Genomic DNA, 27842 nt, shown 5'->3' with positions numbered 1-27842 from the left:
AGTCGCACAGGTCTTGTGACGGTGGGATGTTGTTTGTGTTGGAGCTGGGGTTGGAGAGTTCCTTCACGATGCTAAAGAGCTCTTTGCTGTTGTGTGCATTGTTGTCTAGGCGGTCTTTGAAGGCGATCCTTTTGGCAGATCTGATGAGTTGGTGGTGTGGCGTTCCTGAGGGCTGTGTAGCTGTCCGGTGTTCTTTCGCGGGTCCAGTTTTTTTCTAGTTTTCGGCAGGTTCGCTTGGAGGCCTGGAGGTCTTCGGTGAACCATCTGACTCTCGCTGCTGTGGGTGTTCGGGGGTTTCTTGAGCGGGGCGTGGTTGTTGGCGCAGTCATTGATCCATTGTCTGAGGCGTTTGGGTCAGTTGGGTCTGCGGGGGGTTCTGGGCGAGGTTGGCGGTTAGCTGGTCCTCGGTGATTTTGCCCCAACTGCGGTGAGGCATCTGCTGGGAGCGGTGGTGTGTGGTGGGTTTCCGGAAGGTGAAGTGGATGCAGCGGTGTTCGGTCCAGTGGAGTTCGGTGGTGCGGTCGAAGAAGACATGGGTGCTTGCTGAGAAGATGGGGTCAAGCGTGTCGCCGGGGGAGTGTGTGGGTGCTGTGACGAGTTGTCTGAGTCCGAGGTTGTCGATCCGGGTGGAGGAGTTGGCGTCGTTGTTGTTCTCGAGGTGGAAGTTCAGGTCCCAGAGGAGGATCTCGTCCACGGAGTCGAGGGCGTGTGTGCTGACGAGGTCAGTGATGAAGTCGCAGAACTGCAGTCGGGGTCCGGGGGGGGTCTGTAGATGAGGGTGCCTCTGAGGGTGGTATTGGGGTCGGTGTGGATCTGAAAGTGCAGGTGTTTGGCGGTGCTGCGTGTGTCTAGATTTTGAGAGTGTTTCTGTGGATGATGGCAATTCCTCCTCCTATTCCGTTGGTGCGGTCCTTGCGGGTGGTCTTGTAGCTTTCCGGGATGGCTATGGCGAGGTCATGTGCCAAGGAGGGGTCTCAGTCAGGAAGGCGACGTCTAGGGCGTTGGTGTCGAGTGTGTCCCAGAGTTCGACGGCGTGTTTGCGGGCGGAGCGGGTGTTGAGCAGGCTACATCTGAGGAAGTTGGTTCCCATGTTGGGTGGGTTGGCGGGCCAGATGCTGGTGAAGCTGCAGTTCCGGCAGGAGAAGAGTCCTTGGGTGCGTTTCGGGGCGGCCAGGCAGCACGTGCGAGATAGTCCGGTGTTGAGTGCGTGGAGAGTGCTGGAGTCTTAGCGGAGGCGGGTGTCGTGGTGTGTGCGGGGTCCAGAGTTCCTGTCGCTGGGCGCGGTCCAGGTGCGGACAGGCACAAACAGGCTTGCCTTAGGCGCGCCAGCGGCGCGCCAGCGCAGAATCCGGCATATATGGGGAGGTGGGAGGGAGGAGCAGCTGGGAGATGGGAGGATGGAGCAGTCAGGGGGCCGGGGCCGCAGGGGACACAGCGGCAGGGGAGACGAGTGTCACAGAAGGCAAAAATGGGGCACAAGAGGTGGAAAACAGTGGCACAGAAGGCAAAAAACGGGGCACAAGAGGGGGAAAACAGTGGTACAGAAGGCAAAAAACGGGGCACAAGGAGGGGGAAAACAGTGGCACAGAAGGCAAAACACGGGGCACAAAGAGGGGAAAAACAGTGGCACAGAAGGCAAAAAACGGCGCTCGTGGAGGTGACACAGTGGCACAGAAGGCAAAAAAAACGGGGCACCAAGACGGAAGAAGCACACTTACGAGCGAGACCTCAGCAGCGGCAGGGGCACACAGGCGAAGCTGTGCGGAGGGGAAGCGACATACCAGGAGGGTCAGGAAGAAGACCAGAAGTCGTCCCTCCTGTCTTGCGACATTCGAGGCTCCGCTCCGCGGAGCTGGTGCCTGGGTCGGCTCTGCGTTTCCCTCCCTTTCCAGGTCCGGGAGCGGCCCCCGCCCAGCTTAAAGAGTTTTACGACGCCATGTGCATCATATTTGGGCAGTCTGACCCCGACGGTGTGCCTTTGTGCCCCACAGGCTTGGATAATGGAAGAGTTCCTGTGGGTTCCGCGCCTGCGGCTCCGCTCCCGGTGCCATGGCCTCCGACTGGACCCGTTCCCGGGTCCGGACCGGCGCCAGTCGCACTTACACAGCGATTTGAACATTTTTAACTACAGAAAAGCATGTTATAACTATGTACGAATATTGTGATATCATATAGTGGTGACTCATTGTTTAATATCGAAGAATGAATGTGGATGAATGATTGTATGGCTGAGAGCCATATGATAAATGGTAGGGATGATATGTTTTAGAAAAAGTATAAAGTGTAATTTGTATATAGATTGATATGAATATATTTATTAATTGTCTTTTTGATACAATAAACGTACTGTATTTGATTAAAATCTGCGTCTTGTTGGTCACCCGTTAGGATGCCCCAAATACAACAGAGTATTATGCCAGTGGTATTGATATATATAGTTGCCTAGGAATTTTTTAGGACAGTTGTTAGCGTTGGACTTGCAGGATGCCTATTTTCATATCCCCGCCCTGCCTGCCCATCGTCGCTTCCTGGGGTTTACAGTAGACTACGAGCACTTTCAATTTGCAGTGCTCCACTTTGGCCTCACCAGTACCCCTCGGGTGTTCACAAAGGTGATGGCAGTGGTCGCAGCCCATCTGCGGAGATCAGGGGTTCCAGTTTTCCCCTATCTTGACGACTGGTTGTTGAGGGCGGGTTTGCCCCAAAGAGTTGTCTCCCACCTCCAGACTACGGCGAGCCTCCTGCATTCACTGGGGTTCACTATCAAGGTGCTGAAGTCACACCTGACCCCCCCCCTCTCAGACGCTCCCTTTCATTGGAGCGGTTCTGGACACACTGCATTTTCGGGCCTATCCCCCTGAACGGCGAGTCCAGGATATCCAGGCAATGATACTGATGTTTCGGCCTCTCTCCTGGATTTCATTGAGACTGACTCTGAGGCTGTTGGGCCTCATGGCATCCTGCAACCTGCTAGTAACCCATGCACAGTGCCACATGCAGGCTCTGCAGTGGGACCTGAAGTTCCAATGGGCACAGCATAGAAGAAATCTCACCAACCTGGTTCAGATTTCAGAGGACACTGCAAGAGACCTGCAGTGGTGGCTGACAGACCGTGATTGGTTCAAGGGCAGACCCTTCTCCCTTCCCCACCCAAATCTCACAGTAGTGATGGATGCGTCCCTTCTTGGATGAGGTGGCCATCTGGGGAGATTGAGATCAGAGGACTCTGGTGAGCCGACTGGCACTGAAGGCCTTCTTGCCGTCAATAAAGGGAAGGCTCGTACAGGTGTTCACGGACAATATTACCGCCATGTGGTACTGCAACAAACAGGGCATAGTGGGGTCATGGATTCTTTGTCTAGAGTCCTTGCATCTCTGGATTTGGCTGGAACAACAGGGCATTTCCCTGGTGGTTGAACGCCTTGCCATTTCTCAGAATTCCAGGACGGATGAGCTCAGCTAAAGGTGCCTTGTGGAACACAAATGGTGCCTCCATCCGGAAGTGGCTGTGACACAAGGTCTCTTTTAGCGGTGAGGAGAGTCTTGGTTAGATCTATTCGCCTCCAAAGAGAATGCGCAATGTTGGCAGTTTTGCGTGTTGGAGTTTCCAAGGTGGTTCTTGCTCAGCAACGCTTTTCACCGCAAGTGGAGCTCATGCCTCCTATACGCCTTTCCGCCCATACCACTCCTGTCCACAGTGCTCAAGTAGATCAGGAGCGACCAGGCACAAGTCATTCTGTGGCTCTGGACTGGGCACAGAGACATAGTTATCCTGAGCTTCTAGACATGAGAATCGCCAGGTTGCCCCTTCGGGAGGATCTTCTGTCGCAGCAGCAGGGGAAGGTTCTCCACTTGAACCTGTCCACTCTCCGCCTCCTTGCATAGCGATTGTAGTCTGTGAGGTTATTTTGGCAGCCATGCGTCCCTCCACAAAATTGTTATACGCCTGCTGATGGAACACATTTTGTAAATATAGTACAGACCGGTCTATTGACCCCCTATCAGCTTCTTTATCTGAAGTTCTTCTGTTCATACTTTCCTTGGCCTAGCAGGGCTATGCTCTGGGCACATTGAAGGGCTATCTTTCAGCTTTTTTCTCTTTTCTTCGACTGCCTGATCATCCTTCTCTTTTCAAATCATCTCTGGTGTAGAGATTCTTGAAGAGGGCAACCCACTTGTTTCCTTCTTCACCTTTTATTATGCCACAGTGGTACCCTAAATTGGTCCTCACCTTTCTAATGTGTGCACCGTTTGAGCTGCTGCACAACTGCCCTCTGTGGTTGCTAACCATCAAAACAGCTTTTTTGGTGGCAATAACCTCTGCCAGGAGGGTAAGTGAACTGTAGGCACTGCCTTCACAGCCTCCTTACCGGACGGTCTTTCCGGACAAAGTGGTGCTCGGTAGAGGGACATCTTTTCTGCCCAAGGTGGTAACACCCTATCAATTATTTATTTTTAAATCATATCTTTATTGACATTTTGTATTCAAACACTTTAATGTATACATATAAAGCATATTTCCAATTATGTGTCTTGTTTCTTACATGGGGCAACACTGTACAAGGTCCATCTTGATTCTACAATCTGATTATTGGCTTTTGTTCTGTCAGGACACATTGCAATTACTCACACTTCAAGGTAAATGTTGTTCTCTTCAGCCTCTCTCCTTTGGAAAGCTATCCACTCTAGTCCAGGGCATACCCATGTCTTCTATATGTAAGGGCCGCCACCTTCGCGTCACAAACACATGACCCAACACCTACGAAGCCTCCACTGGCTCACACAGTCGAAAAGAGGGTCACCTTCAAACTCCTCACCCACGCCTACAAAGCCCTCCACAACATCGGACCCAAATACCTCAACGAGAGAATATCCTTCCACTTACCCAAGAGGAACCTCCGCGGACCTTGCCCGGTTGGAGGTCCCTCGCATCCGCAGAAAAAAACAGGCAAGAGAGCCTTCTCCTACATCGCAGCCAGGACCTGGAACAGGCTCCCCGTCAACATCAGACGCTCCCCGACCTTACACACGTTCAGGAAGGACCTCAAGACCTGGCTCTTCGACTGATCCGGAGCTGCAACCCCCCCACCCCCTTAGCACCTTGGGACCCTCACGGGTGAGTAGCGCACTTTACAAACCCCTGATTGATTGATTGATTAACCAAACTACCAACAAGAATAACAAAAAAAGAAAGTAACGTATGCAGTGGGGGGGAACGCTTCGGGAGGGGCGGGGCATATATATGCGGGGGCGTCAGCTAATAATTGACTCTGTAGGGAGGGCCCTTCTAGCCAATCCTGGCCATTCATCTCCCTCGGGGCCTTCCATTATGGATGATGCTATCTATGAATGGCCACTTCAGCCATACAGGACTTTCCTAATAATCAGGGTACTGTGCGAGGATGTACTAATCACTCCAGTGCACTCCCACTTCCCTCATCTTCACTGCTTGTTTGCACCTGGTTTTGCCAGGACTTCAAGGCTTCTTTATTTACATTGATCTGCTATAGAATGCTTCCTTACTCTCCTCGTCTTCTCCCAACTCAGCGCTCTGCCCTCAGTGCCTGCCCAGCTGATGACAACTCGATTCCAGCTAACAGCCTGTGGTCCGGCGGCGGATTTCAACGTCATTGCTATCTTCCTCTTGGCTAATCCCAAGGCTAAATCTATTAGCCTATTCACAACTTTCCGGGCATGTGATCGTGGAAAGAGCCCTAACATGCAGACCTCAACCTTAAGAGCCAGCTCCCGCCCCAGTGCATCTTTAGTCTTGGCTAGTTTCGCTTTCCAATATATCCGAAGGTGGATACAGTCCCATGTCATATGCATAAAGTCTGCATCAGTATGAGTGCATCTCGGGCATTTCCGCTGTTCCCCGCCATATGCAACATTAAGACGATGCAGCGTCATACAGGTCATGTGTAGGTAGTTGAATTGCGTATATTTGAGAGATCTTCTTAGAAGATGGAAGAATCTTACCCCATTCTGCATCTGTAAGTTCCCTGTCCACCATTCTTTCCCATTTTTCCCGTAGCTCTCCCAATGGACTGAGGGTCGTGGAGTGCAAGGAGACGTAGTGCCACTTCACTCGGTGTGACGCGGTGCCCAGGGTATAAAACAAATGTAAAACGGAATGTAACTCTGGCTCCTCCCTAACTATTCCCCACAGCTGTCCAAAGGTATGAGTCAAGGCCTTATATACCAGAAACTGGCATGGTGGGAGACCACAGCTGATAACACCATTTCATATGGGGCAGTCGGTTACTCCACCCACCTTCTTTGCACCTCTGCACCCTTCCAAGGAAGTGGAGTATTTTCATGGTCTGGACCCAAAAAGAGCATTAATGTTCTGCCACAATTGAACCAGAGAGTTGAGTGGATGACCAACTCTTTATAGGGTACGTTGGTTGCAAAGAAAGTGTGTGCTGTTCAAAAGTGGACTATATCTCGCTAGGTTATCCTCTGTATAAAAATCGGTTAGGCCTCAGCGAAGAAAGATCCCCCTAAAGGGCTTAGAGCCCATTCCACCAGAGCAAAGGCGGCCATCACGGCTCTTCAGCGTGGTGTTCCTATTTCTGAAATCTGCCAAGCAGTCACATGGGTATTACTGCACACGTTCGCCAGACATTACTGCCTGGATTCCCAGGTTAGCTGAGAAGGCCTGTTCGGTTGCTCGGCTTTGCAGAATTTTCTACTCTAAACCTTTCCGCAGTCCCTCCTCCGGGGATGGTATTACTTGTGTATCTGTTCAAAGGTAGGCAATCTGCGGCTAGATGTCTGTATCAGATGGACAAGTTACTTACCTTAGGTAATGCCTTATCTGGTAGAGACATGATCTAACTGCAGATTCCTTAATGACCCACCCACCCATCCTCCTCGCAATGCGGAATTGTTTTTAAGTGCCAGGGATGTGCAACTTTTTATAGGGTACATGGGTGCAGTTTTCTTGCTCTTTGCTTTAGATCTTAAAATTTCCGTGTCCGATCACCGCACTACACATATGTAAGCAAGCATGTTCTTCCATCTCGGCTAAAACATTTACCATCTATAGTAGTCGTATGTTAGAGGCGGACCGGTCATTTCAGGCAATACATAAATTCACAATCGACTGCATGAAATTTGTCCAGGAGTTATAAGAAAGCTGAATACCCATCAAAGGCTAGAGTCGGTCTAGTTCATATCCCTCACTTTTGTTAATGAAGAAAAACAAGAATGAACCACTTTTAGTGGAAAATGGTAATGATCATAGGGAACACAATAAGAAATCTATGACACAGGAGAGGAAGGGATGTAGGAGTTAATAGCTGACGTACGTTCATGGTTCAACCATTGGGTGTTGTCCAACGCATGTAGCAGGTGTATATCCATCGAGCTGTTGCAAAATGCATCGCTGAGTCATCCAACAAAACAAGATCTTGGGCATATTTCAGGACCACATTGCAATGACATTCTGGGCGCTTTAAGTTTAAAATATACAGCAGGCCTGACAGTTTCCAGCTGTCCTGCTATATTCAATTACTTTCTGCCTCCAACCTTTTGGAGGACAGGGTCTGGGGACATCTCCCCGGTCTCCTCACATTCTCTCCCTCTCCTATGGGGAAAAAGACTGAAGCATAGAGGGTGCCGGTGCCAAGGAGAAAGTATTTTATGAAGGGGATCGGGGGTCCACTCCTCTTTAGGGTAGAGGCTTTTCCATTCTTGGCTTGACAAAGAGCACCTGGAAGTCAGACTGTACATCCACTAGCTGAGAGGAACACATTACTGGGCTCTCCCTCTTCTGCAACAAATAAAGGGGCGAAATAGAGCGCATGGACCGAGAAGGGGGAGCAAGAGAAAGAACAAACGGAAGAGAAAGAGGCGTGGGGGCAAAATCAAGTAACTCAGTATTTTTCTATTCAGTCTACTAGAACTGACACACTGGAAAAAGACGAAGGAGAACGTTGAGGCACCCATGAACTAAGGTAAAATAAAGAAGGACGCAAAAGTAACTGCTCTGCCAGTGTACTGCATGCCTGTTGCATTGATGGCAGGAGGTGAGGGGCCTGTGTAGGAGTGGAACACGAAAATGATATTGCTGGCCATAAGAGACACCCACCTGGCCCTGGGGATTAGAATCACAGAGGTAAGCACAAACATGGCACTACTCTGCCAAGACCTTCGTTGTGTAGTCGGACACTTCACAAGTGCAGAGGAGAGAGCATCAGACTGTAAGTCACAATAAGGCATTTGGGGAGAAAAAAACTACGCAATTACTGGTAGGAGAAGATGCAGAAGGGAAGGTAAAGAAAATCATTTTTAGGATAGTAGTTGGTATAGAGGAGGTGGACAACACAAAACCAGTATTGTTTCCTGAGAAGTGGTTAAGGGCAACATTACCCACACTGATTTGTGGGGGAACGAGCTCATCGGGCTCTAGCGTCTCAGCCACCTCCAAGACTCCCTCCCAACCCCTAATCATTTATAGCCAAGATACCTAATTACATAGATGCTAGTCTGAGAGCAGCCAGGAAGAGGGAAAAGGTGATATTTGAATCATCCCAAATGACACCAGAGGACGTTCTTTGACGATGTAAAGGAGACACATCAAGCTATGCAACTGATTTATTTCCTTCTGTTTCTATCCCAGCTAAAAGTAATACATAACTCGAGAACCACCTTTTTAGGTTGAGCCTGGGCAGCGCATGCTCTGCTCTGCGGCATGCTGTATTGGAGCATGGAATAGAAGCCCCGTCCACTCTCCGCTCATATTTGTCATTGGTTTGTGTCATTGCCCATCGTAAATACTGGCTTCTGATTCATTAATAGGCTTGTTAGTCCCTCCTTAGTAACACCTTGTCTTCATTTGTAATCTCCCATGAGGACTGGACCTTTTATTTCAGTTGTCACACAGTACTTCTTTTTTAGTCTGCACACACTATTTTCTTTAATGAGTTTCTTCTACTGCAGGCACGACATGCTTTCCTGCAACATTTAGCGCACCGTACGCTCTTTTTCTTTCCAAGCAACCCCGGACAATGGCGGACGCTTCTTTGAATAAGTCTCACATTTACAAGAGTTTGAGATATTGGCATTGTAAATGACAATGCCTTTTATTTATGTGTTAATTACCAAAACAGATAGATGAAAGGCATTGTCATTTAGAATGGCAATAGCTTAAACGCTTGCAAATGCGAGGGATATTGCATTGCAAAGGCTTGTTGGTATTCCTGTCCTGAAGAGGCAAGCGGCAGGTTGGCAGAAAGAATAGACCAGAACAAGGAGCTGAGTGGGAGGCGGGAGAGAAAGGTAGCTTAAAAGACTGGGGTTAGGCTAAAGAAGAGGAAACCGAAAAAAGGTTACTAGCAATTTACTGGAATGATAGAAGACAGTAGTCACGAAGAGATGTAAACAGAAAAAGAAGGCGAAGGAGTCAGTGAGAGGAGGAAGGAGGAGGATCAGGCTACAACAACATGGAACTGTGAACGTGAGATTCAGCTGGGAAAAAAAGATCCCAGGGACCGGAGTTGCTCATAAGTTTGTGAAACAGAATGAATGAAGGGGCGGGTGGAGAAGAGGCCACAGCTACAGGGAGCAATGAAGTTCATGAAGGGTCGCATAGTTGGTGTTCCCAACACAAGGAGGGGTAGTTCCGGAGCCACCAGGTGAAAATGTGAGGAGGAGGAAGGGGTTGAGGAGATTCGAGTTTGCAAATTTGATATGATAGGAAGGAATACAAGAGCAATATGGCTGGAAGAACGAGGGGTCCGAAATTGGGGGCATGTTTATAATTATGGCGTGGAATGTAATCGGGTTGGGAGAGCAACAGTGGGACAATAACTGTGAACATTTAAACTAAATATCTCGCTCCTCCATGAGATGCCTGTGAAAGGTACGGATTGGAGACTCTTAGACCAAGGTAGACATATGCACCTGGCATGCCAGGTCCAGTTAGGGATTAAGAGGGGTGATGGTAATTGCAAGGAAAATGATCCCATTCACCATCATGGAAATCTGGTCTGGCACAAACGGCTACTTCCCAAGGGTCACAGACATATAGGAGTGGCAGTCGTATGCTATCATTAGTGTTTAACCCCCCTCCCAGCCCTAATTAACAGGAGAAAATTTAGAGCAAGGTGGATCTTTTACCTCTTGACACCTCTAATTCGACACACCTCATATGGTGGATTTAATTGTTTTATCTAAGTGATCACGCCAGAATGGATAGGTCAAGGGGGAGTGAGGGCAGAGGAGGAGGTAACAGAAGACTGGAGAGATTCATCAGTAACTAGGAGCTGGTGGATGTAGTGAGATGAAAGTATGCTGGAAAGTCACAATATTCCTATTTCACAGGCGCTCACTGCACATTCTCCGGTCTGGATTATCTCTTTATACTGGGTATGGAGTGCCCAAGGATTTTGGGAGTGCTTGGCAATAAGGATCTCCAATCTTTCGGCATTTATTATTACAAAGTGAGATTCTTAGGCAAAGAACAGTTTCGAGACTGAATGCTTTGGTACTCAAAGGTGAAGAAGCGTCAGGAAAACCTAGACCATCAGCCAGGGATAGTGAGGACAACATAAGGTTAGTTAGCTGTATAGTGGTCCTCTAGGAAGGATAGAAGGCTGTGATTAAGGGATAGCCATAGCTGTAGTACATCACAAATAGTCAACGGTGTGGAAAAAATGCAAGGAACCTAAGGAGGATCGTCTAAGGGGAGAGAGAGACATAAAGACCCTTCCCCTGCAGTTAGCTCTAAGACAACGGGGTGTCTGCGAGAAGAGTACAGATCTGCAGTACATGATGATGCCAGCGCCTTGTACCTAGCTACACATAAATAAATTACATGAAAAGGGAAAGAAAGCTGGTAGCCTGGTTCATGAAGAAAGAAGAGGGGCTGCGGGCTGTCGAAAAAGTGGGCACAGAGGAAGAATATGGCCGGCCGCACCTGCCTCAGAGAGGCTGGACTCCCAGCACCATCATGCTCTGCAACGACATCCTTTGGCGATGGTGGGCTTTGTAAATGTCAACGGTTCTTATATAGTGCCTTATCACCACAAGGTCTCAAGGTGCTTGCTTTGGGAACCCGTCCTGGCTTTTCGCTGTGAGATAACCCATACTGGGCATCCCCAAGGTGAAAGCCAGGCATCCCGCCGCGGGGGGGGGGGGGGGGGCTTAGTGGAGATTAAGCAAGCTGTTGCCCAGAGTTGCAGAGTGTGAACCCGTGATTCGAGTAGGCACCGAAGCGAGAATTATCGAGTCCGTGGACATTTGGGCTCAAGACCCTGCCGCGTCGTGAATTGAACCCGGGTCTGACCTCTGCTTCAGGGTCTGCCTCCTCTAACCAGTGAGCCACACTTCTCTGTAATACTGGGAGATGAGCGCTGTGTGCCCACATCAACTAACACAGTGTGAGCGCTGGGTGGGCGGGTGCTGGATAGCCGCGCCTGGAGCAGGCTGCGTCGGCCTTTTGTGGCAAGACTTAAGTCTAGTAGGGTGCATCCCCAATCCTGGCACACTGACTGTTGGACTTCTGCTCTTCCTTAGTGACACCTGTCAAAGCATCACATCATCCACCAGGTCAGAGCTTATGCCAAGCAGGCCTGATAACTGAACTGGGCGTGGAGGGGGAAGGCGACCTCAACCCATCTACGCCCGTTGTCCATTACGCTGCACCAAAACCAGTAGGCAAGCTCTGGCTCACCACCCCACTGGCCAGAATGAGCAAACCTGACGGAAGGCAGGCCAAGCTAATGTTCAACAGCACCAAAAAAATCTCACGGACACATGGATGCCAACAAGAGACGGAACCCCCTGCACAAACTGCCCACTACACAGAAGCAGAGAACACTGCATGCGGTGTCTATTTTACCTTGGATCATGTGTGCCCCAACTTCTCAAAGTATGGATGGCATGAAGGAGAGACTCAATTAGCAAACCACACGGATCGACCAAGCAGAGTGGTATATCTCAGACGTGGAAGACAATGTAGCCTTAGCCGCCAAGACTCCTAAAGATTGCCAGCAAGATATTGAAGCACTCAAAGCCAAAACAGACTGAATGGAAGCATGCTCTCAATCCATCTCATCTCTGCATCATTGGCATCCCAGAACCCATGAGTATGCAACGAGCAGAAACCTACATCGAAACACTGCTCACTGCAGTTTTCATCAGTGAGAGTCTCTTCCAGATGTTCGTTGTTGAAAGGATGCACCGCTTGCTTGCACCCCAACCAGTAACCGGGTCCCTCCATGCCCAATAAACACAGAATTCTTAAATTACATAACCGATATAAAATACTTCAGATGGCATGCAAAAACACAACATCAGACACAATGTGGTGGTCTCCTTTTATCCAGACTTTACCCAGCCAGTTCAAGAAGCCTGCAGAACATGTATTCCAGCCAAAAAGAAACTACAGGAGATAGAAATGCCTTATGCAATGCTATGTCATCCCTAACTGTGTGTTAACTATAAATAGTAAAACCCATATCATAGACTCTCTAGACGATGCCAACAAACTTGTCAAACAGATATCTAGAAAACGCAGAATGTTTAGCCCACGTGGTGCTGATTCCTCACCCAACATGTTCGATAACTTGACGTGAACAACAACCAAACTAATAACTGTCAACATCCATAATAGGGCATTGACTGCACTTCTTCATCGCTAAAGTCTTGACGGTCAGTGGTGAGGCCAGGACAGGGTCTCGTTCTCTGAACGGTGGGAGCCCGGGACTGACACCATCGTAATCTAGCAGCAACTTTCGCACTCCTCTTGGGGCAGACGCGGCTACTGCATGGTTTGACATTCTAATTTTACTGCTGCTCGGGACCCATGACTTGTCCAAGATACATCTGGCTGATCTCAGTGACCGGAGTACTGATCATCGATAAATCAAACCTAGTGAATATGTTCTTATGTTATAATTACCAGTTTTGTCTGGATAAATATGTAGAGGAGGTTGAGCGTGACGTGGGAAGGTTTTAGAGAGTGGGTTAATAGCCAGATTATGCATACAGCACACGACACAGAGACTGTCATATGCATCACCTACACGACCGGCATGGTAGATGCTACCCGCATAACAAACACTCCCTCAGCTACTTTCACACTTACCACCAGCCATACAAACACCTCGATTTAGATACTGTCCTAGAATGTCCATGGGATTAGCAACTTCTGTAAGGCATGTCTCACATTGGTGTATCTTCACCAGACATGCAATTGACATTACGTTCATCCAAGAAACACACTTGATTAAGCCCAACAAAAACAGCTTTTCTAGCAAATGGGGCGTCTACAAATACTTCTCCTCCTTCTCTACCTAATTGAGGGTCATTGCTATACTATTAAAAAGGGAACGAAATTCAGATTACTCAATCACATAATGGATGACCAAAGAAGATACGTTCAAGTGCAGGGCCTGCTGAATGGACTATATATACATGCTGCTAAACACCCATGGGCTGCATATTGACAACACTGAATTGTTGTTGTCTATCGCACAAGACCTCACAACAGCCACTCTCCGCACAATACTTTAGGTTGGAGATCTCAATATTTCCCCAACAGCCACACCTAGACTACAAGGCAGTGCACTGGACAAGCACATGTTCCCATGAGACAGATTGAAAAATATCGTCACTCAATTTCAAATTCTAGACCTGTACCACGTGGACAACCCGTACGCCGCTGACTTCTCCTTTTATTCTGCGGTTCATGAATTTCAACCCAGACTAGATGACTGGTTGGGTTCCCGAGACGTGTTTTTTTTGGTAGACTCTGTGACATAACCAGAACACACTCTGATCACTCCCATTCACTACTGTCACTACGGCTCCCTGTTACCCTCTGCCCATCTGGATTCTGGAGGCTGCAGCCAACGGAAATATTGGAGCTAGTATTCGCCTCAGAAATCCGCATCGCCATACTCTCATACTTTGTGCTCAACAAAAATTCAGTCTGCCTCTCTAAGGGAAGCCTTCAAAGAGGTGATCCGTGAAGAATGTATTTTGAACGTGCACAGTATTCTCTATTCACTATGAGCCTCCCTTAACAAATAAGAGACCGTAAATACGTTGTCTTGAACAGATTGATGATGGTAGGCCCAGCACTCCTTGATTAGCCAAACTCAGCTTGAAGCTTATAGAGACCCATGAGGAAGCTGAGAGGCAGGTGAAATTTCTCAATAAATCCAGTGAAGCCTGCTGCTATGGAGAGGGCAACAGACTGGTAAAAAGCTAGCTGACACTATCCAACCTCAGTGGGCGGCTTCGGACATCTTCTGGGTAGATTTAGCCAATGGCAACCCCATAGTACAACATGGCAGACGTACTTACTCTCTTCGTACGCCACTACGCCATGTTTTACACAACACAGACCACCAACTTTGCTCACTCCATCATTGACTACCTAAGTAAAGCCACTTTGGTCTGGCTAGAATTACACCAACATGAGCTGCTCTGCCAGCCAATCACCATGCAAGAGATCAAATGGGTAATCGGTTCCATGATGAACGGTTCTGCCTCCGGCAGAGACGGCTTCCCTATAGAAATGTATAAAACTTATATTGAAGAGTTACCTCCGATAATGCTTGAGGTCTATAATGAAGCTTTTGAACAGGGCTCCCTCCGCCTACATTACATGAAGCCATAATTATCACCCTCCTCAAGCAAAGTAAGCAAACGCACCTCTGCGATTCACATCTGCCTCTCATAAAAGTCAACAATTAAATACTGGCCAAAATACCCCGCCACTGCCTCCCGTTATTATTACCTAGCATGATATGACTGGATCAATCAGGCTTTTCAACCTCATCAGAACCGCCACCGACAACCTACACAATTTATTCTCGTTTACCCATCAAGCCGACCAAGCTCTGCCGATGGAGGCTACATTTCTCGATGCAAGTAAAGCATTCGGCTTAGTCGAATGGACTTGCGTGCTAACAATGATCGAGCAAATGAGTTGGGAGGAACATTTTAAAGTGGGTCACATTGCTATACATCAACCTATTGGCCAGGATCAGCATCAACTCCCTTCTTTTGGTCCCATTTCCCATCAGCAGAAGGACGAGGCAGGGTTGCCCCCTGTCTCCTATCATTTTTGACCGGACCGTGAAACCCCTGGCTTGTATCCTTTGAGAATACCATCACCACCGAGACATGCAAATGGGCACATGTAGACTGGTGCTCTCAATGTATACCCATAACATCCTACTTATAGTTAACCATCCAGCAGTACACCGAACGCCTATGTTAGACAAAACCACACAATTCAGAACATTGTCCGGCCTACAAATAAACTGGGAGAAATCAATACTAATGCCCCTCAAACCGAATACCCCATAGCCCACGCCTTCGTACTCACTCCGGAGGAAAGCTCACCCGGTGAGATACCCAAGTATCCAATAGCACACAGGCATAACGGTTACCCGGGCAAGCTATGAGCGCTGCAGCTCCGGCATAGCAGTCGTGGTGGACTGCGGGACAAAGCTGTTGGTGGCGGGCAGGTTGGCCCTCATGAAAATGAGTAATCCTCCGCAAGCTACTTAACCTATTTAAGAATATCCCCATACCGCTCACCAAAGCATTCTTTGACCAACTTAGAACCCTAATGTTAAGACTGGTTTGAGCTGGCTAGCAGCCCAGAATAGCATGGTCAGTAATGCCACTGTTTTACAGGCTTGGCGGATTCTCCACACCAAGCTTTGAAGTCTACTACCTAATTATCCAGGCACAATAGGCACATTACTGGATCCAGATGCGCCTCCCCCCGACACCCTTTTCCACTTGAATGTGGTGTCCGCTCTTATTTATCTCCGCCTGCTGCGCCAAGACATTCTACTAAAGCTCCCTTGTTCTCGAGAGGCAGTTCTCATGGTCATCTGCATGCTATGGGCATGGGCAAGACTGTCTACTCTTATACTATCCGAAGCGTTGTATTCTCTATACTTCCCATTGCCAAACAACCCGTTACTGACCGTGATGACGGAGGTAATAGTGGAAAGACAACTGCAAAAACAATCATTACATACAGTAGGCGACCTCTTTATAAATTATGGTTTCGTGTCATACATGGAATACCTACATGGCACTATAGGCAATCTACGGCACATCTTGACATACCCCTGGCTCCATAACTCCATGCGGGAGCTGTACACATCATTCTGGGAGGCACCCCCCAGAATGGCTGTTATTTTCAACGCTCTACACAAATCCTATTGCCTCTAAGCTAATAACCCTGATGTATAATGCAATAGCATCCACTACACTGTCAGCCACTGTGTACACTGAATTCATCCGGGAATGCGAACTCGGCCAAGAACTGACAGACGCACAATGGGCATATTGCAGCTATCAGACCCAAAAGAATTCCTCTACTGACCGGTTTGGATTCATACATGTAAACTTCCTACTCCCATTGCTATGTTTAGATACTTCCTTTCCCCTGACACCAAGTGCTGGAGGTACAGAGCCCTCGCTGCAAATTTCTTGCATATGGCCTGGGCATATCCTACAATCTATTACTACTACCAGAAACGTATCACCGAACTGCAGGCAGTGATCTCCTCAGGTCTGACCATAACTTCCATGCTGGCACTTCTTGGCTATGTTAAGGACATGGCAAAGCTCTACCGTAAACTTGTAGTCCTGGCCCTACGTTTGGGTAAAGTGTAGGGTAGTCATGAAATGGAAATCACAAGCCTCCCCTACATATGTTTAATGGCTCTGGGATTTTACTGACTGCACCAAGCCCGCAGAAAACTACAGCACACTTCTCCCTCCTTCATCCAGACCTAAGAATATATGGACCCCGCTCCATACGTACCTGGCTGTCTGAATCTTAGACCCTGAACACCTTCATATTCAAAACGACAGGTAACTGCCTCTGACATGCACATTCTAGTGATCACCAAATATGCGTGAATAGCACTGGTTATGAGTCCACTGTTATGATGCTTTATGCGCAACACTGTACATCTTATAGTTGCGCTTTCAGTGTACATACCAGGCTACTTTGCATGGACAGTGACAACTTGCTGTATATGTCTGCATTGTTTCATTGAGAATGAAAATAAAAATTAAAAAAATATTAGCAAGCCATAGTGCTTTAACCCTTCTCCCTCTGTTGTTAGCATTATCTTAGTGCCTCAGTTGGAGTATATATTAATTGAAAAGAGTGAAAAGCTGCATGTCTTTCTTTGATAATGTGGAGCAGTTTTCAGCTGAGCTTTGGTATCTAAAGTAAGATTCTGGACATAAGAGCCCGCCATAGATAGCCTGCTAACACTTTGCTGTCATTCCATTTTTATTATAATTGCTAATTAATATAATTATAAACCTTTCATGAGTGTCCTCCCTGAATTTAAAGCATGTTTTTTTTTTCTCCAGCTCTTTCTCTGTAATTTCTAATACGCTCATTTGGAAATAATCTGTTATTCAAAACCTGCCTTTGGAAAATCCTTCCTTCCCGTTGTTTAACTTGCACTCATCTCATATTGTCCATTAACATACTACCTACTTATCCTTCAAAACCTAGTTTCAGTTTATCATGGTTTTTAATGCTGTAGTTCATCTGCCAAATGTATCTGAACTCCGATTACCCTTTCCAGTATTTTATGTGTGTAGTATATATTAAGCGCACATATCACACATATGCAGGAGCCCCTTCGTGCTGTAGTGCATTACCACAGCCCATTGAAAAATTGGATTATTGGTTAAAAAACATCTTTTCAGTTGATTCTTGAAACTGAGGCAACCACCTTGATAGTGAGGTGAGAGGGGCGTTGAATTCTGCATCTTAGCAGTGGAAATGGCCCAGTCACCACTAGAAACCTTGTTAGATCGAGGGAAAGTAAGAAGGAAACGATTAGCTGAATGCAGATTTCTTCTGCATTGTGCCAGGACAATTTAGCAGCTAGAAAAGTGGAGGTTTTTCTATGAACAGCCTTGTGTATGATGGCCATGAATTTGAAGATAAACATGTTATATGCATAGATAACCAATGGCGAAATTTCCCTGTAGGCTGGTTACATCTGGCACAATCAACAAGAAGAGCTGCTGCATTTTGCAGGAGCTGAGGAAGGTGAACTAGTTTGGAAGGCAAGGCCAGATCAAATACTATAGTCCAGACAAAACTGAATTGATGCATTGATGACAGGGATATGAAAAACGAGATCCAGAGGAGGAAGACGTTTTTCAAGTTTTTTCGCTGGAGAAAGCAGCTCTTGTCCACCTTGGAGCTAAGAGTCAAGATAGATGCTTACATTTTTTTACAGACTCCACAGATGCTGGACGTGGGCCTATCACAACAGGCCAGATAGTTTCGAGTCGCTGAGCACAGTCTGCAGGTACAAGCAAAATAATCATTTTCAGTGGATTAACTTTCAGGAAGTTCTGAGAAAACTTCCACCTGGTGATGGCTAGAAAATTACTCATCACCAGACAACTAGAAACTCCAGTTACCACAATTTCCTGTCACATCTCTTGGCCTCACCACTTATCTCTGCCCATCGGGCTACCCTTAAAAAACAGTTGATTGACACTGAGAAGCAGCGGACTGTCGCAACCACCCACCTACTCGTTCTGAAGTTCCATCATCCCTTCTCTTGCATGAGTTCTAGATGCATTCTTCACCCATTCCATGTTGTATAACTCTTTGATCTGTCACTATCCCCTCGTCTCTGTTATCCTTCCCAGACTCGACTCTTGTATGCACCACTCATCCTTTGGACCTCACCAATTCTCCGCACATCACATCCCCTCTTATGTCTGTGGCATTCCTTAAGCATCTGACACTCCAGCCACTTGCAATTGTTCTTCTCTATCATGCAACTGTTTTCCCACTGGACACTGACCACCGAACTGCTATTTCGTCAAGCATTCGGAGTGATTTGAGATCTGCAGAGCTGTTGCAGGGGATATAAAGTTGAGATGTATGTTGTCTTCGAGATCCAAACTTCAGTACCAAACTTACCAGAGTTTGGCATGCATGTGTTTCCTGGTCACGTGGTTCAGTCATGCAGTTTTATTCCATGTAACTTTGTAGCCTTTCAGTCCACAGCTTGCCATCCTGTTAGCATGCAACATTTCATTGTTTTGTACTCTTTCTCACTCCTCCTAGTTCCACTATGTGGGCTGCCTGCTGTAATTGGTTCTGCTTGGACAGCCAGCCAGAGGAAATCACACCACATGCTGGAAACCGAACGCAGGCATACTCGAACCCTGGCTACAGCACACCCCCCAATTCCATGCCATCGTCAAACTGCAGAGGCTGTGGGGGGCGCTTCGAAAATGCTGCAAGAAAAGTAAGTGGCTAAACAATGTTTTTAATTGAGGATGATGATGAAATATGTATAAAAACTCAATACTGCGAATGGGATGTGCTGGTGCTTAGGAGAGCCAATATAAAAGTAATAGTTATTTGCAGAAATAGGTGACTCCTCTGTCCTTAGCATACCGCAACACCTCAAAAATTACAGTAGACTGAACAGCCAGGTTTTCAATCCTTCGCTTAGATGGCTTGCTTCTCTTAGGTACAAAGGCACATCATTCCATACCTTTGGAGTAAGGAAGGAGAATGCTGTTCCGCCCTTGTGTGAATGCTGTACGTGTGGAAAATTGAGGTGACATGCATGTATTGAAGGAAATGATCTTATTAGGCTTCTAGACCTGCGATTATGAAAGATACACTGAACTCATAAACACTAACTGTCTCTGCCAACGTACAGGATCGTCGAACACTTTAATGAAGTAAAATACTCTCCTTAAAAAAACAAATAAATTAATTCTTAAGAAGAACATTTTTAAACGTAGCAAAATCGTTTTTTGCAGTTTTAAACAATAAAGATGGAGAAGATATTTACTGCTTAATAAAGTGGAAAAACATTACTGTCACTTTAAGTCAGCCAATCCCACTCCGTTCAGCCGAAAATGTAATTGCATAAGTCATGTTTGTGGCAGCTGAAAAAGTAAATTTTCCATTCTGTGGAGCAAGCTTGCTGACCATTGACCTTTCCTTTTTCACCATTTTGACACGCATTTTTGCAATTTTTAACCCTTTTCTTACAGGATCACAATGACGTAATTCCTTGTGATGTGTCAATTTTGTGACCAAAAAAAAAATCAGAGCACTGTGCACATGCCTCTTATATCCTTAGCCTACAAGACAGTCATACTGTTGAAGAATGGCCATTATGTTAGATAAGAATCCTAGAGGACAGGGCAAATTGACAAACATCCCAAAAAGTCTAATTCAAGTCTGCTGTGGTATCACAACCTCTTAGAAAAACTAGGAGAAGTGGCTGCCTCCACCTCAACATTTTATAAGACTTTCTGTAAACCATCTCCCACGGGTCAGGTCAGTAAAAAGGAAGCACCACCATTATTCATACCATTTGGGGCTGATATCAAGAGGTGTGATGTTGAGGCATCCATTTCTGTTGAAGGCTCTTAGGACACTACATCTAGGTTATTTTTGCCAAGAATGTTGTAAAAGCGCCGGAGTCAGTCAGTCAGTAAAACTGTATTCGGTTTTTTTACAACCATAAAAGTATACAAATAAGCAGCATATCATTCAATAAATTAAGCAAGTCAGAATCATAGAATATTCAACACACCTTCTTCAGCCTATAATCCATATATATTTAAAATAGAGGATAAAAGACAATTTAAGATTTATTAAAACCAACATTTCATTTTTAAGGCACATAGTCCTTCGAGTATGTCTCACACATTACTTCTATCCATTAATAGCTCATTCTCCTTGTAACTTAAAAGATCTAACCCTCATCAGTACTCTTTACATTTTAGGAGCTCTTTAACTTTTTTACGTATTTCTCCATGGCACAGGCTATATATGAAAAACGAAATGGGGAGTATTTCACTATCAGAGCATGTCACCTACATTAGTACATGCTTTACCTTTCACATACACTGCACCCTGCCCAGGGGGGTAGCTTGGGCCTTCCATAGGGGTGTCCAATGTGCACAGAAAGGGAAAGGTGAGGCCTAGCCAGTAGGGACAATGGTCAGGTCAGCATGGCAGTTAGCAACTGCACACAGGCACTCGGTGGCAGGCCTGAGCCACCATTTTAGGGCTACTCATGTGGGTGGCACAATCAGTGCTGCAGGCCCCCTAGTAGCATTTGAATCACCAGCCCTGGCACACTTAGTGCACTTTACTAGGGACTTACTGGTCAAACAAATATGCCAATCATGGATAACTAATCACAATAACAATTTACCTAGGGAGCACTTGCACTTTGGCACTGATCAGCAGTGGCAAAGTGCCCAAAGCATCTAAACCAGCAAAAACGAAATCCAGCAATGCGTAAAAAATATAGGAGGTAGAGGAAAAAAGTCCAAAGACTCCAGGTCTAACACATCATATTCACTGTGGATGATTTAAAAAAAACATTTAATTGTTTAAAAAGTAACATACATTAAAAACACCCTAATGGCAATCTTGCTGTACATCCGATGTTCGCCAGTATAAATGACAACACATTACAGTCTGGGAGTTGTCCGCAGGGGTGGCCCTCACCCAATATTTGTAGAGAATAATGTCTTTCAATAGACCTAGTTATTGGCTACAGTCCCAGCTAAGTGGCCCAGACATTGAATCTGCTGCCCTTGTCTCCCTTAAATATCCTCTAATCCTGGGGATTTCCTTGTATTCCCGCAACTCCAGCCGGGGGCTCTAGACCTTCATAAACTTTTGAGGGCAACTCCTTGCAAGGAATATGTTTTTTTTTTCTACCTCATGTACCTGTCCATATTTTGTGCCCAACACTGCTGCTGGCGAAATACAGTGCTCCCCCAAAGTTTGACAATATATCTTCGAGCGATATTACAGAACAATAGTGCATACCATGACAACGTTTACTCACCCCATATTGCCAAGCACTCCTCCTGGGCATTCAGATCAAGCTCCAACCCCATGGTCTTTGTAAGGAGTTGATGTATTCCCTGCCAGAGCCCCTGCGGAGGGGGGGTCAGGTCCATACCCCGTGCGTCGCTGCACACTCTTGTTGGAACCCTCATAAGCGCAAATTGTTATCTGGCTTTTCTATTCTATACAGTTAAGGTATAGTGTAATACCCTTAGTGTATTGTTTTCTGTTGTATTAGTTGGAAATCCATTCTAGACGCCTATTCCCTTGGCCACATAGTCCTTCAAGTGCATGCATGCTTCCAAACACACGAGTCCTCAAGCCTGCCACGATCTTGTTCTCACCTCTCTTTTAGTCTTGCCAGGGGTCGATGGCAGTTACTTAACTAAGTTTTGTAGATGTGTGAAACTGAACGCAAATGGAGTGGTGTCAGCACCACCCTTTATTCCAACGTGATTCCTCCTCTAACTTTTGCAGCGCACATTTGGCCAGGGTGCTTTTAATCTGCAGATTTTTTTATACCATTGCAGTTGTGTCCGCTATAACTGTGCTTGGAGCACTTTAATGGGCAGCATGCCGCAAGTTCCGCACACCACCCAACCTTGATATGCAGACATGGCCCCATTTCTGAAACTCCTCTAGTTTTGTCAGATCCTTGAGAGTATCTGACTCCCAAAAGGGGATTTTCAAGGTGTAGGAAAGGACCTCTTTATGTATTATCATCTTCCCTCCACTCCAACAGCCAGCCCCAAATGTTTTGGACTGATGCTACTAGTCTTTTAATTATTTAATGCACTGGGCCCTGCTTTCCAGGCCCATTGCAAATTCTCTGACTTCCCCTTTAAAGTATATGTACTATTGGCTAATACCCAGTTGGCTCATTTAACTTACCAACAAGTCACTAAGGCTGGTAAGTTAATTGTTTCTAGGGGACTGCAGTACTTAATTGTGCCACCACTGCAGTGACAAGGTGAAAGCGGGACTCTAGGCCTGCTAATGTAGCCTAGTCAAACCGCTTTAAAACAGCCACTTTGATGTGGCAGAATAAACACTTTTGACAGGTCAAGTCCTTCTTAGGTAAGGCCTTGGTAACCCACAAAGCAGGGGTGCACAATATTAAAGAGCAGGGCATATTTCTTTTGTGTTTCACATGCCCCAACAGTGAAAATGCGAATTTGCTGTTTTTACTGTAGCAGAGCCGCTGATCCCATTGGCTAATATGGGTTCAGGGCCGGACTGGCCTTAGCTGGCACCGGGCAATCCCCCGGTGTGCTGCACAGGTGGGGGCCGTTTTTGTTAAAGGGCCGTTTTTGCAGCATAGCCCTGTACCAAAATCGGCCGAAAACTGGCCCTGGCAAAGAGCCCGGCGGCACCTCCAACCCCCCGAGTGGGGGAGGGGGCGAGCACTTTGCCAGGGCCGGTTATGGTTCCCAGTCCTGCCCTGTATGGGTTTGCACTAACAACTGCACTAAGTATTAACTTCCATTTGGGACCACTAAAGAGAGTACTCTGAGGTGTCAAATTATTTTTTACATTAAACTTGACTTATTGCCGAGATCAGATTTAAGATAACTTTTAATAGATCGATAACTTTAGAAAGTCACCATTTTGTTGCTTCGGACCTCCGGCAGCCTTTCCTATCTATCTGTAGCATTTTTCATCCGAGTCAACATGCTGCCTCCCTGCTAGGAAGTGTGAAGCTCTCCCAGGAACAGTGAAGAAAGAAATGGTGGAGTAGCTCATAATGCTGGGTACACCCCAGGAATGTGTCCAGAACTACTCACAGGGAAACAAGTCTTTCACTTTCTTGGTTTAGTGTAGAGAGGACTATCACGGGACTGTTTGATGGCCAAACCTTCAGGAAATTATGTAAAGTGAAAGAGTTGCTTCGTGAGAACTATTGCCCATTGGCTAGTGAGTCCTCCCTTCCCACAAACGAGAAGACTGCATAAAAGTGGCACCCAGATCCACAGTCTTCAGATCACTACTTGACAAAAAGAAGACAGAATAAGGATTGCCCTGCTTCTCCCTGGAACCAACAAAGAGATGCTTCACTGGACTGAATCTGCTGCACCCAGCTTTTGAACGAAACTCCACTGGTGCCTGGACTGAAGAAGTGACTTGAAGGGCTCGAGGAATAGCAACCCTGTTCAGCATCATGTATGCAAAAGCTGAAGGAAACCAGCTCTCCCAAGGGCCCAGCTATAAAAGAAAGCATCTCCGTCCTGGACTCCAAAATTCCTGCTTGGAGACAGAGTCCCTATCCTCGTGGGACCCATGACCAAAGTTGAAGTGGCCTCCAGTGGACCACCAAGTAAGAGAAACTTATCTACAAGCATCCGCTAAAGACCGCCGGAACTGGGAGAGCAGTTGACCAGTGGCGACTGCATTTGCACTGAACTGAGGTCAGAGACTACCTATGATGCTCGCGCATACCAGGGTGGTCCCAGGAACACTATCTGCATGTCTGCAGAATCAACAGCATCTTCAGGATCCTGCACCCAGCCTCTGGAGCATTTCTTGACTGTACCACGTTAAAAAGGGCAAAAATGCACCGAGGACCCAAAGATTGCTGGAAGCAACAGGTAACTGTCCTCCTGCACCCCAGAGCGGCTAAAGAGAGGACTTCCACCATCAGGAACCTGAGTGGTCGGGTGACTAGCTCCCAACCTGTTTTGTATAGTCAAAGAGAGTTCCAACAGGCGTTTTAGCCAATTTATATAGTGATGCTTTCCCCATTGCTTTATATTTAGCTAGGATGTGGACAATATTATGACACATAAAGTCTTTGGGGTCTGTTGTAATAAATATTTCAAGATACTTTAAATCCACGGTTCTCCACTGTGAGTGTCAGTCCCATATTGTCGGGGGCTACTAGCTGGTCAGGGAATATGGTATGAAATATGCTTTGGACTTGTGGCAGTTAATATTTATGCCCACATATTGTGCAAAGAGTCCTAGTATTTATAGCACCCTGGAATCGTGTTTTCGGGCTTTGCCAGGTACAGCAAGAGGTCGTCCACGTATATGTAGATAACATCTTCCCAGTGTGGGTCCCAATGGAGACCCGTCACCAACAACGCTTATCTCACCCACTCTGCTGTCAGGTGCACCACATGAGCGAATAATAGGGGGAGGTAGGGCAACCTTGTCTCATCCCTCTACCTAGCTGAAGTTCTTCTGTTTGTGTCCCATAAACTGGCAACATCACACCAGGCAGGGTGTGCAGCAACCACATCCAGGCCCATTTGTTTTGGAGGACTGCTATTCGGTATAGCCATTCGGGAGATTTAAATGCCTTTTCAGTATCCAGTGATAATAACCCTGCCGGCTCTTGAACCCTGCCCAGTTTCCCCATAGGCATAAAAGAGTAAGTGCTGGGCCCAGCATTTGTTTCAGAAGCCTGTGGCCGGCACTTTCCAATATCGGGTCGCTGAATACCTAGAAAGGAGGAGTCTTCATTCCACCTCATTCCTCTTAAATCCTCCGCCAGGCACTCTCTGCCTCTTAAGCTCGCTCTTGCAGATTTTTCCATCGCTGCTTTCCCTTCCTCCTCTCTTCCCCCCTCTTTGTGTTTTTTTTCTGTCTTTTATTGGATCAAAGATTGCAGAGAAATAAATAAGTACTGATCCCCAAGAATGAGTACCGACTGGAGCCCACCTGTATCCACTGGCTAAAGTTAGGGATTAGGAGCACCCCACTACCCTATCTCCATAGCAACACTAAAATACATCCCATCTAGGAAGCTATACTAGTGGGAGCTGGTAGTACTATGGCCATGTTTGTAGGCATCTTATCCAGTTTATCTATACAAGTGGTTATTGGTCAGATATTTTTTCGATTTCAAAGAATTGTTTATTCATAATTTCAGGCAATTGTTTTATGGGACCAACTCACTTAATATTTGGTAGGAAGACGCCCTTTTGCTCACAAGGACATGGGATGAAGGGATCTCGAAACCTGGTAGAGTTGAAACTAGATGAGAAGAAATAATCCCTGTGTTTCAGAGACTAGCCAAACAGCACCAACTTAAATCCATTCATTGTTACCTTGACAGAAAAGAAACTTTAACACAAGAGCAGCAAAATGGCACTGCTCTAAAATATACCTTACTACGGGCCAGAAAGGAAGACTACTCTACCAAAACTTCCTCCTATCCTTATTTGCAATCAGAACAGGGACTAGGATACAGAATTGTGCCTCAGACCTCCCAAAAACAACTCCTGGTGCCCAAATAATTTTGCAAAGCTGTACTGCAACTCACCTACAGTCTTAGGGAGCTGAAAAAACACTGTACCTCATGCTACATTTGAAGGGTTCTGAAGTGTATATGGAGATGGTCTGGTGTCGCAAGCAGTGTTCAGAATGTCAGCTAATGAATCCAGGAAGGATCCCTAGAGCCCAGCTTCAGCCATCACCTGTGTTCTAAAGTCCAATACAATGAGTAGGAATATATTTAGTTGACCTAGTAAAGCCCTACGGGAAGAGCTATAAATATATCCTCGTGATCATGAGCTATGCTGGCAAATATCCTGAAGCACTTGTGGAGGACAGTAGTGGCCCACATATGCAACATCCTCATTCCCTTCTTTCCATGCATGGGTGTCCCCTGTGAAATCATCATGGACCAACTTCATGTCTCCACCAATGACACAACTTTTTAAGACTTTACAGCATATCAAGCCCTCATTGTACCATCCTCACACAGGCAGATTGGTGGAACACTTTAATCAAACAAAACAAATGCTAAGTAAAGCTATTGGAAAAATGGCAAGGATTGCGATAATGTGCTGCTGCTCATTTAGTTGATTCTATGAAGTACACTACAGTTTTCCTCGTGATACAGCCCATTTGAGTTACTGTTCCGAAGACAGCCCTGGTTTTTACTTGATATGACCTTCATGGATTGGTGGAAAAGTCCTCAAGCGGAGTCTAACGGATGTACAGATACCATAAGGACTGCCCCCTCAAATCTGGTTGCTAACAGCCTTTTGGCAGAGGGGCATTGCCCCTTCAATATGTTGGAAACAGTAGGTTCTGTCACACATTGAGTAGAACATCTATATTGAAAACATTTCACATAGTTATACCACATTAACTTAGTAACAAAATGGGAAGAACGGTCCGTAATGCTTGTGCTAGGAATCGCCCACTCTAGCAACAGTATAGGAAAATATGCATGGTACACAAATTTAAAGGAAAAAAGACTACATAAGTCTCCACTTGATATCCGATGCTTAGAGAAGAGCATTGCAACAAGAGTTACAAAAGCATGTAGAAATGAAACAGAATTGAACCCTCCAGATGCAAATGGACATCACCTATCATACTTGTTTCAAGATATGACAATCAATCAGGTTTTGATTTCTTACAAATTAACGATTTCTGTGCTTTTGATGCATATCCCTGCTGAGGGTTAAGGATTTCATTGAGAGACTTGGAAAAGCCAGGTACATAAGCATGCTCGATCTGACAAAGAGGTACTAGCAAATGCCCCCAAGATCTGCTGATCTGTACAAAACTGTATTTTATACCCTTTCAGGGATATTTCAGTTTACCATGCCTGTCTTTGGCCTACATGGAGCCCAGGCAACATTAAAACGTCTAATGGACCGCATCTCATCCCCTCTTTAAGCATATTTATTGGCCTAGTTGGAAGATACTGTTATCTTTAGCGCCGACTAGCAGCCTCAGACAAGGCCCTTAGATTCAGTTCTCAGTTCACCAAATGGGGCGGGACTGATTATTAATACCTCTAAATAGTCTTTTGCCATTTCAGTCAGATATCTAGGATATTCTTAAGAGAATTATATGATACAACCCCAGGTAGATAATATAGAAGTATTAAAAAAAAAAAAAGCCTTTAGCCTCGAGTGAAGAAGGGATAAAGACCTTTCTGGGTTTTATGTTATATAAAGTTTGATCCTCATTTCTTGTCTTTCTTCTTGAAAACTCTACTCGAAGAACA

The 27842-nt window shown here is 46.3% G+C and overlaps 1 protein-coding gene across 7 annotated transcripts in view; it reads left to right on the top strand.

Annotated features, from left to right (window-relative positions):
• The window catches only part of RFFL (ring finger and FYVE like domain containing E3 ubiquitin protein ligase), a 286407-nt gene that overhangs the window by 126881 nt on the left and 131684 nt on the right, over positions 1–27842 (top strand). For all 7 annotated transcript variants that reach the window (XM_078679598.1, XM_078679599.1, XM_078679604.1 and 4 more), the window contains one exon: positions 19106–19289. In XM_078679598.1, coding sequence (XP_078535724.1) covers positions 19113–19289 — 177 coding nt within the window. In that variant the 5' untranslated portion in view covers positions 19106–19112. The remainder of the gene's footprint in view (positions 1–19105; positions 19290–27842) is intronic.

This window comes from Lissotriton helveticus, chromosome 3_1 (genome assembly GCF_964261635.1).
Source record: "Lissotriton helveticus chromosome 3_1, aLisHel1.1, whole genome shotgun sequence".
Lineage (NCBI taxonomy): Eukaryota > Metazoa > Chordata > Amphibia > Caudata > Salamandridae > Lissotriton > Lissotriton helveticus.
The sequence above is the reverse complement of the archived record's forward strand: the minus strand, read 5'-3'. Positions and strand labels throughout refer to the sequence as shown.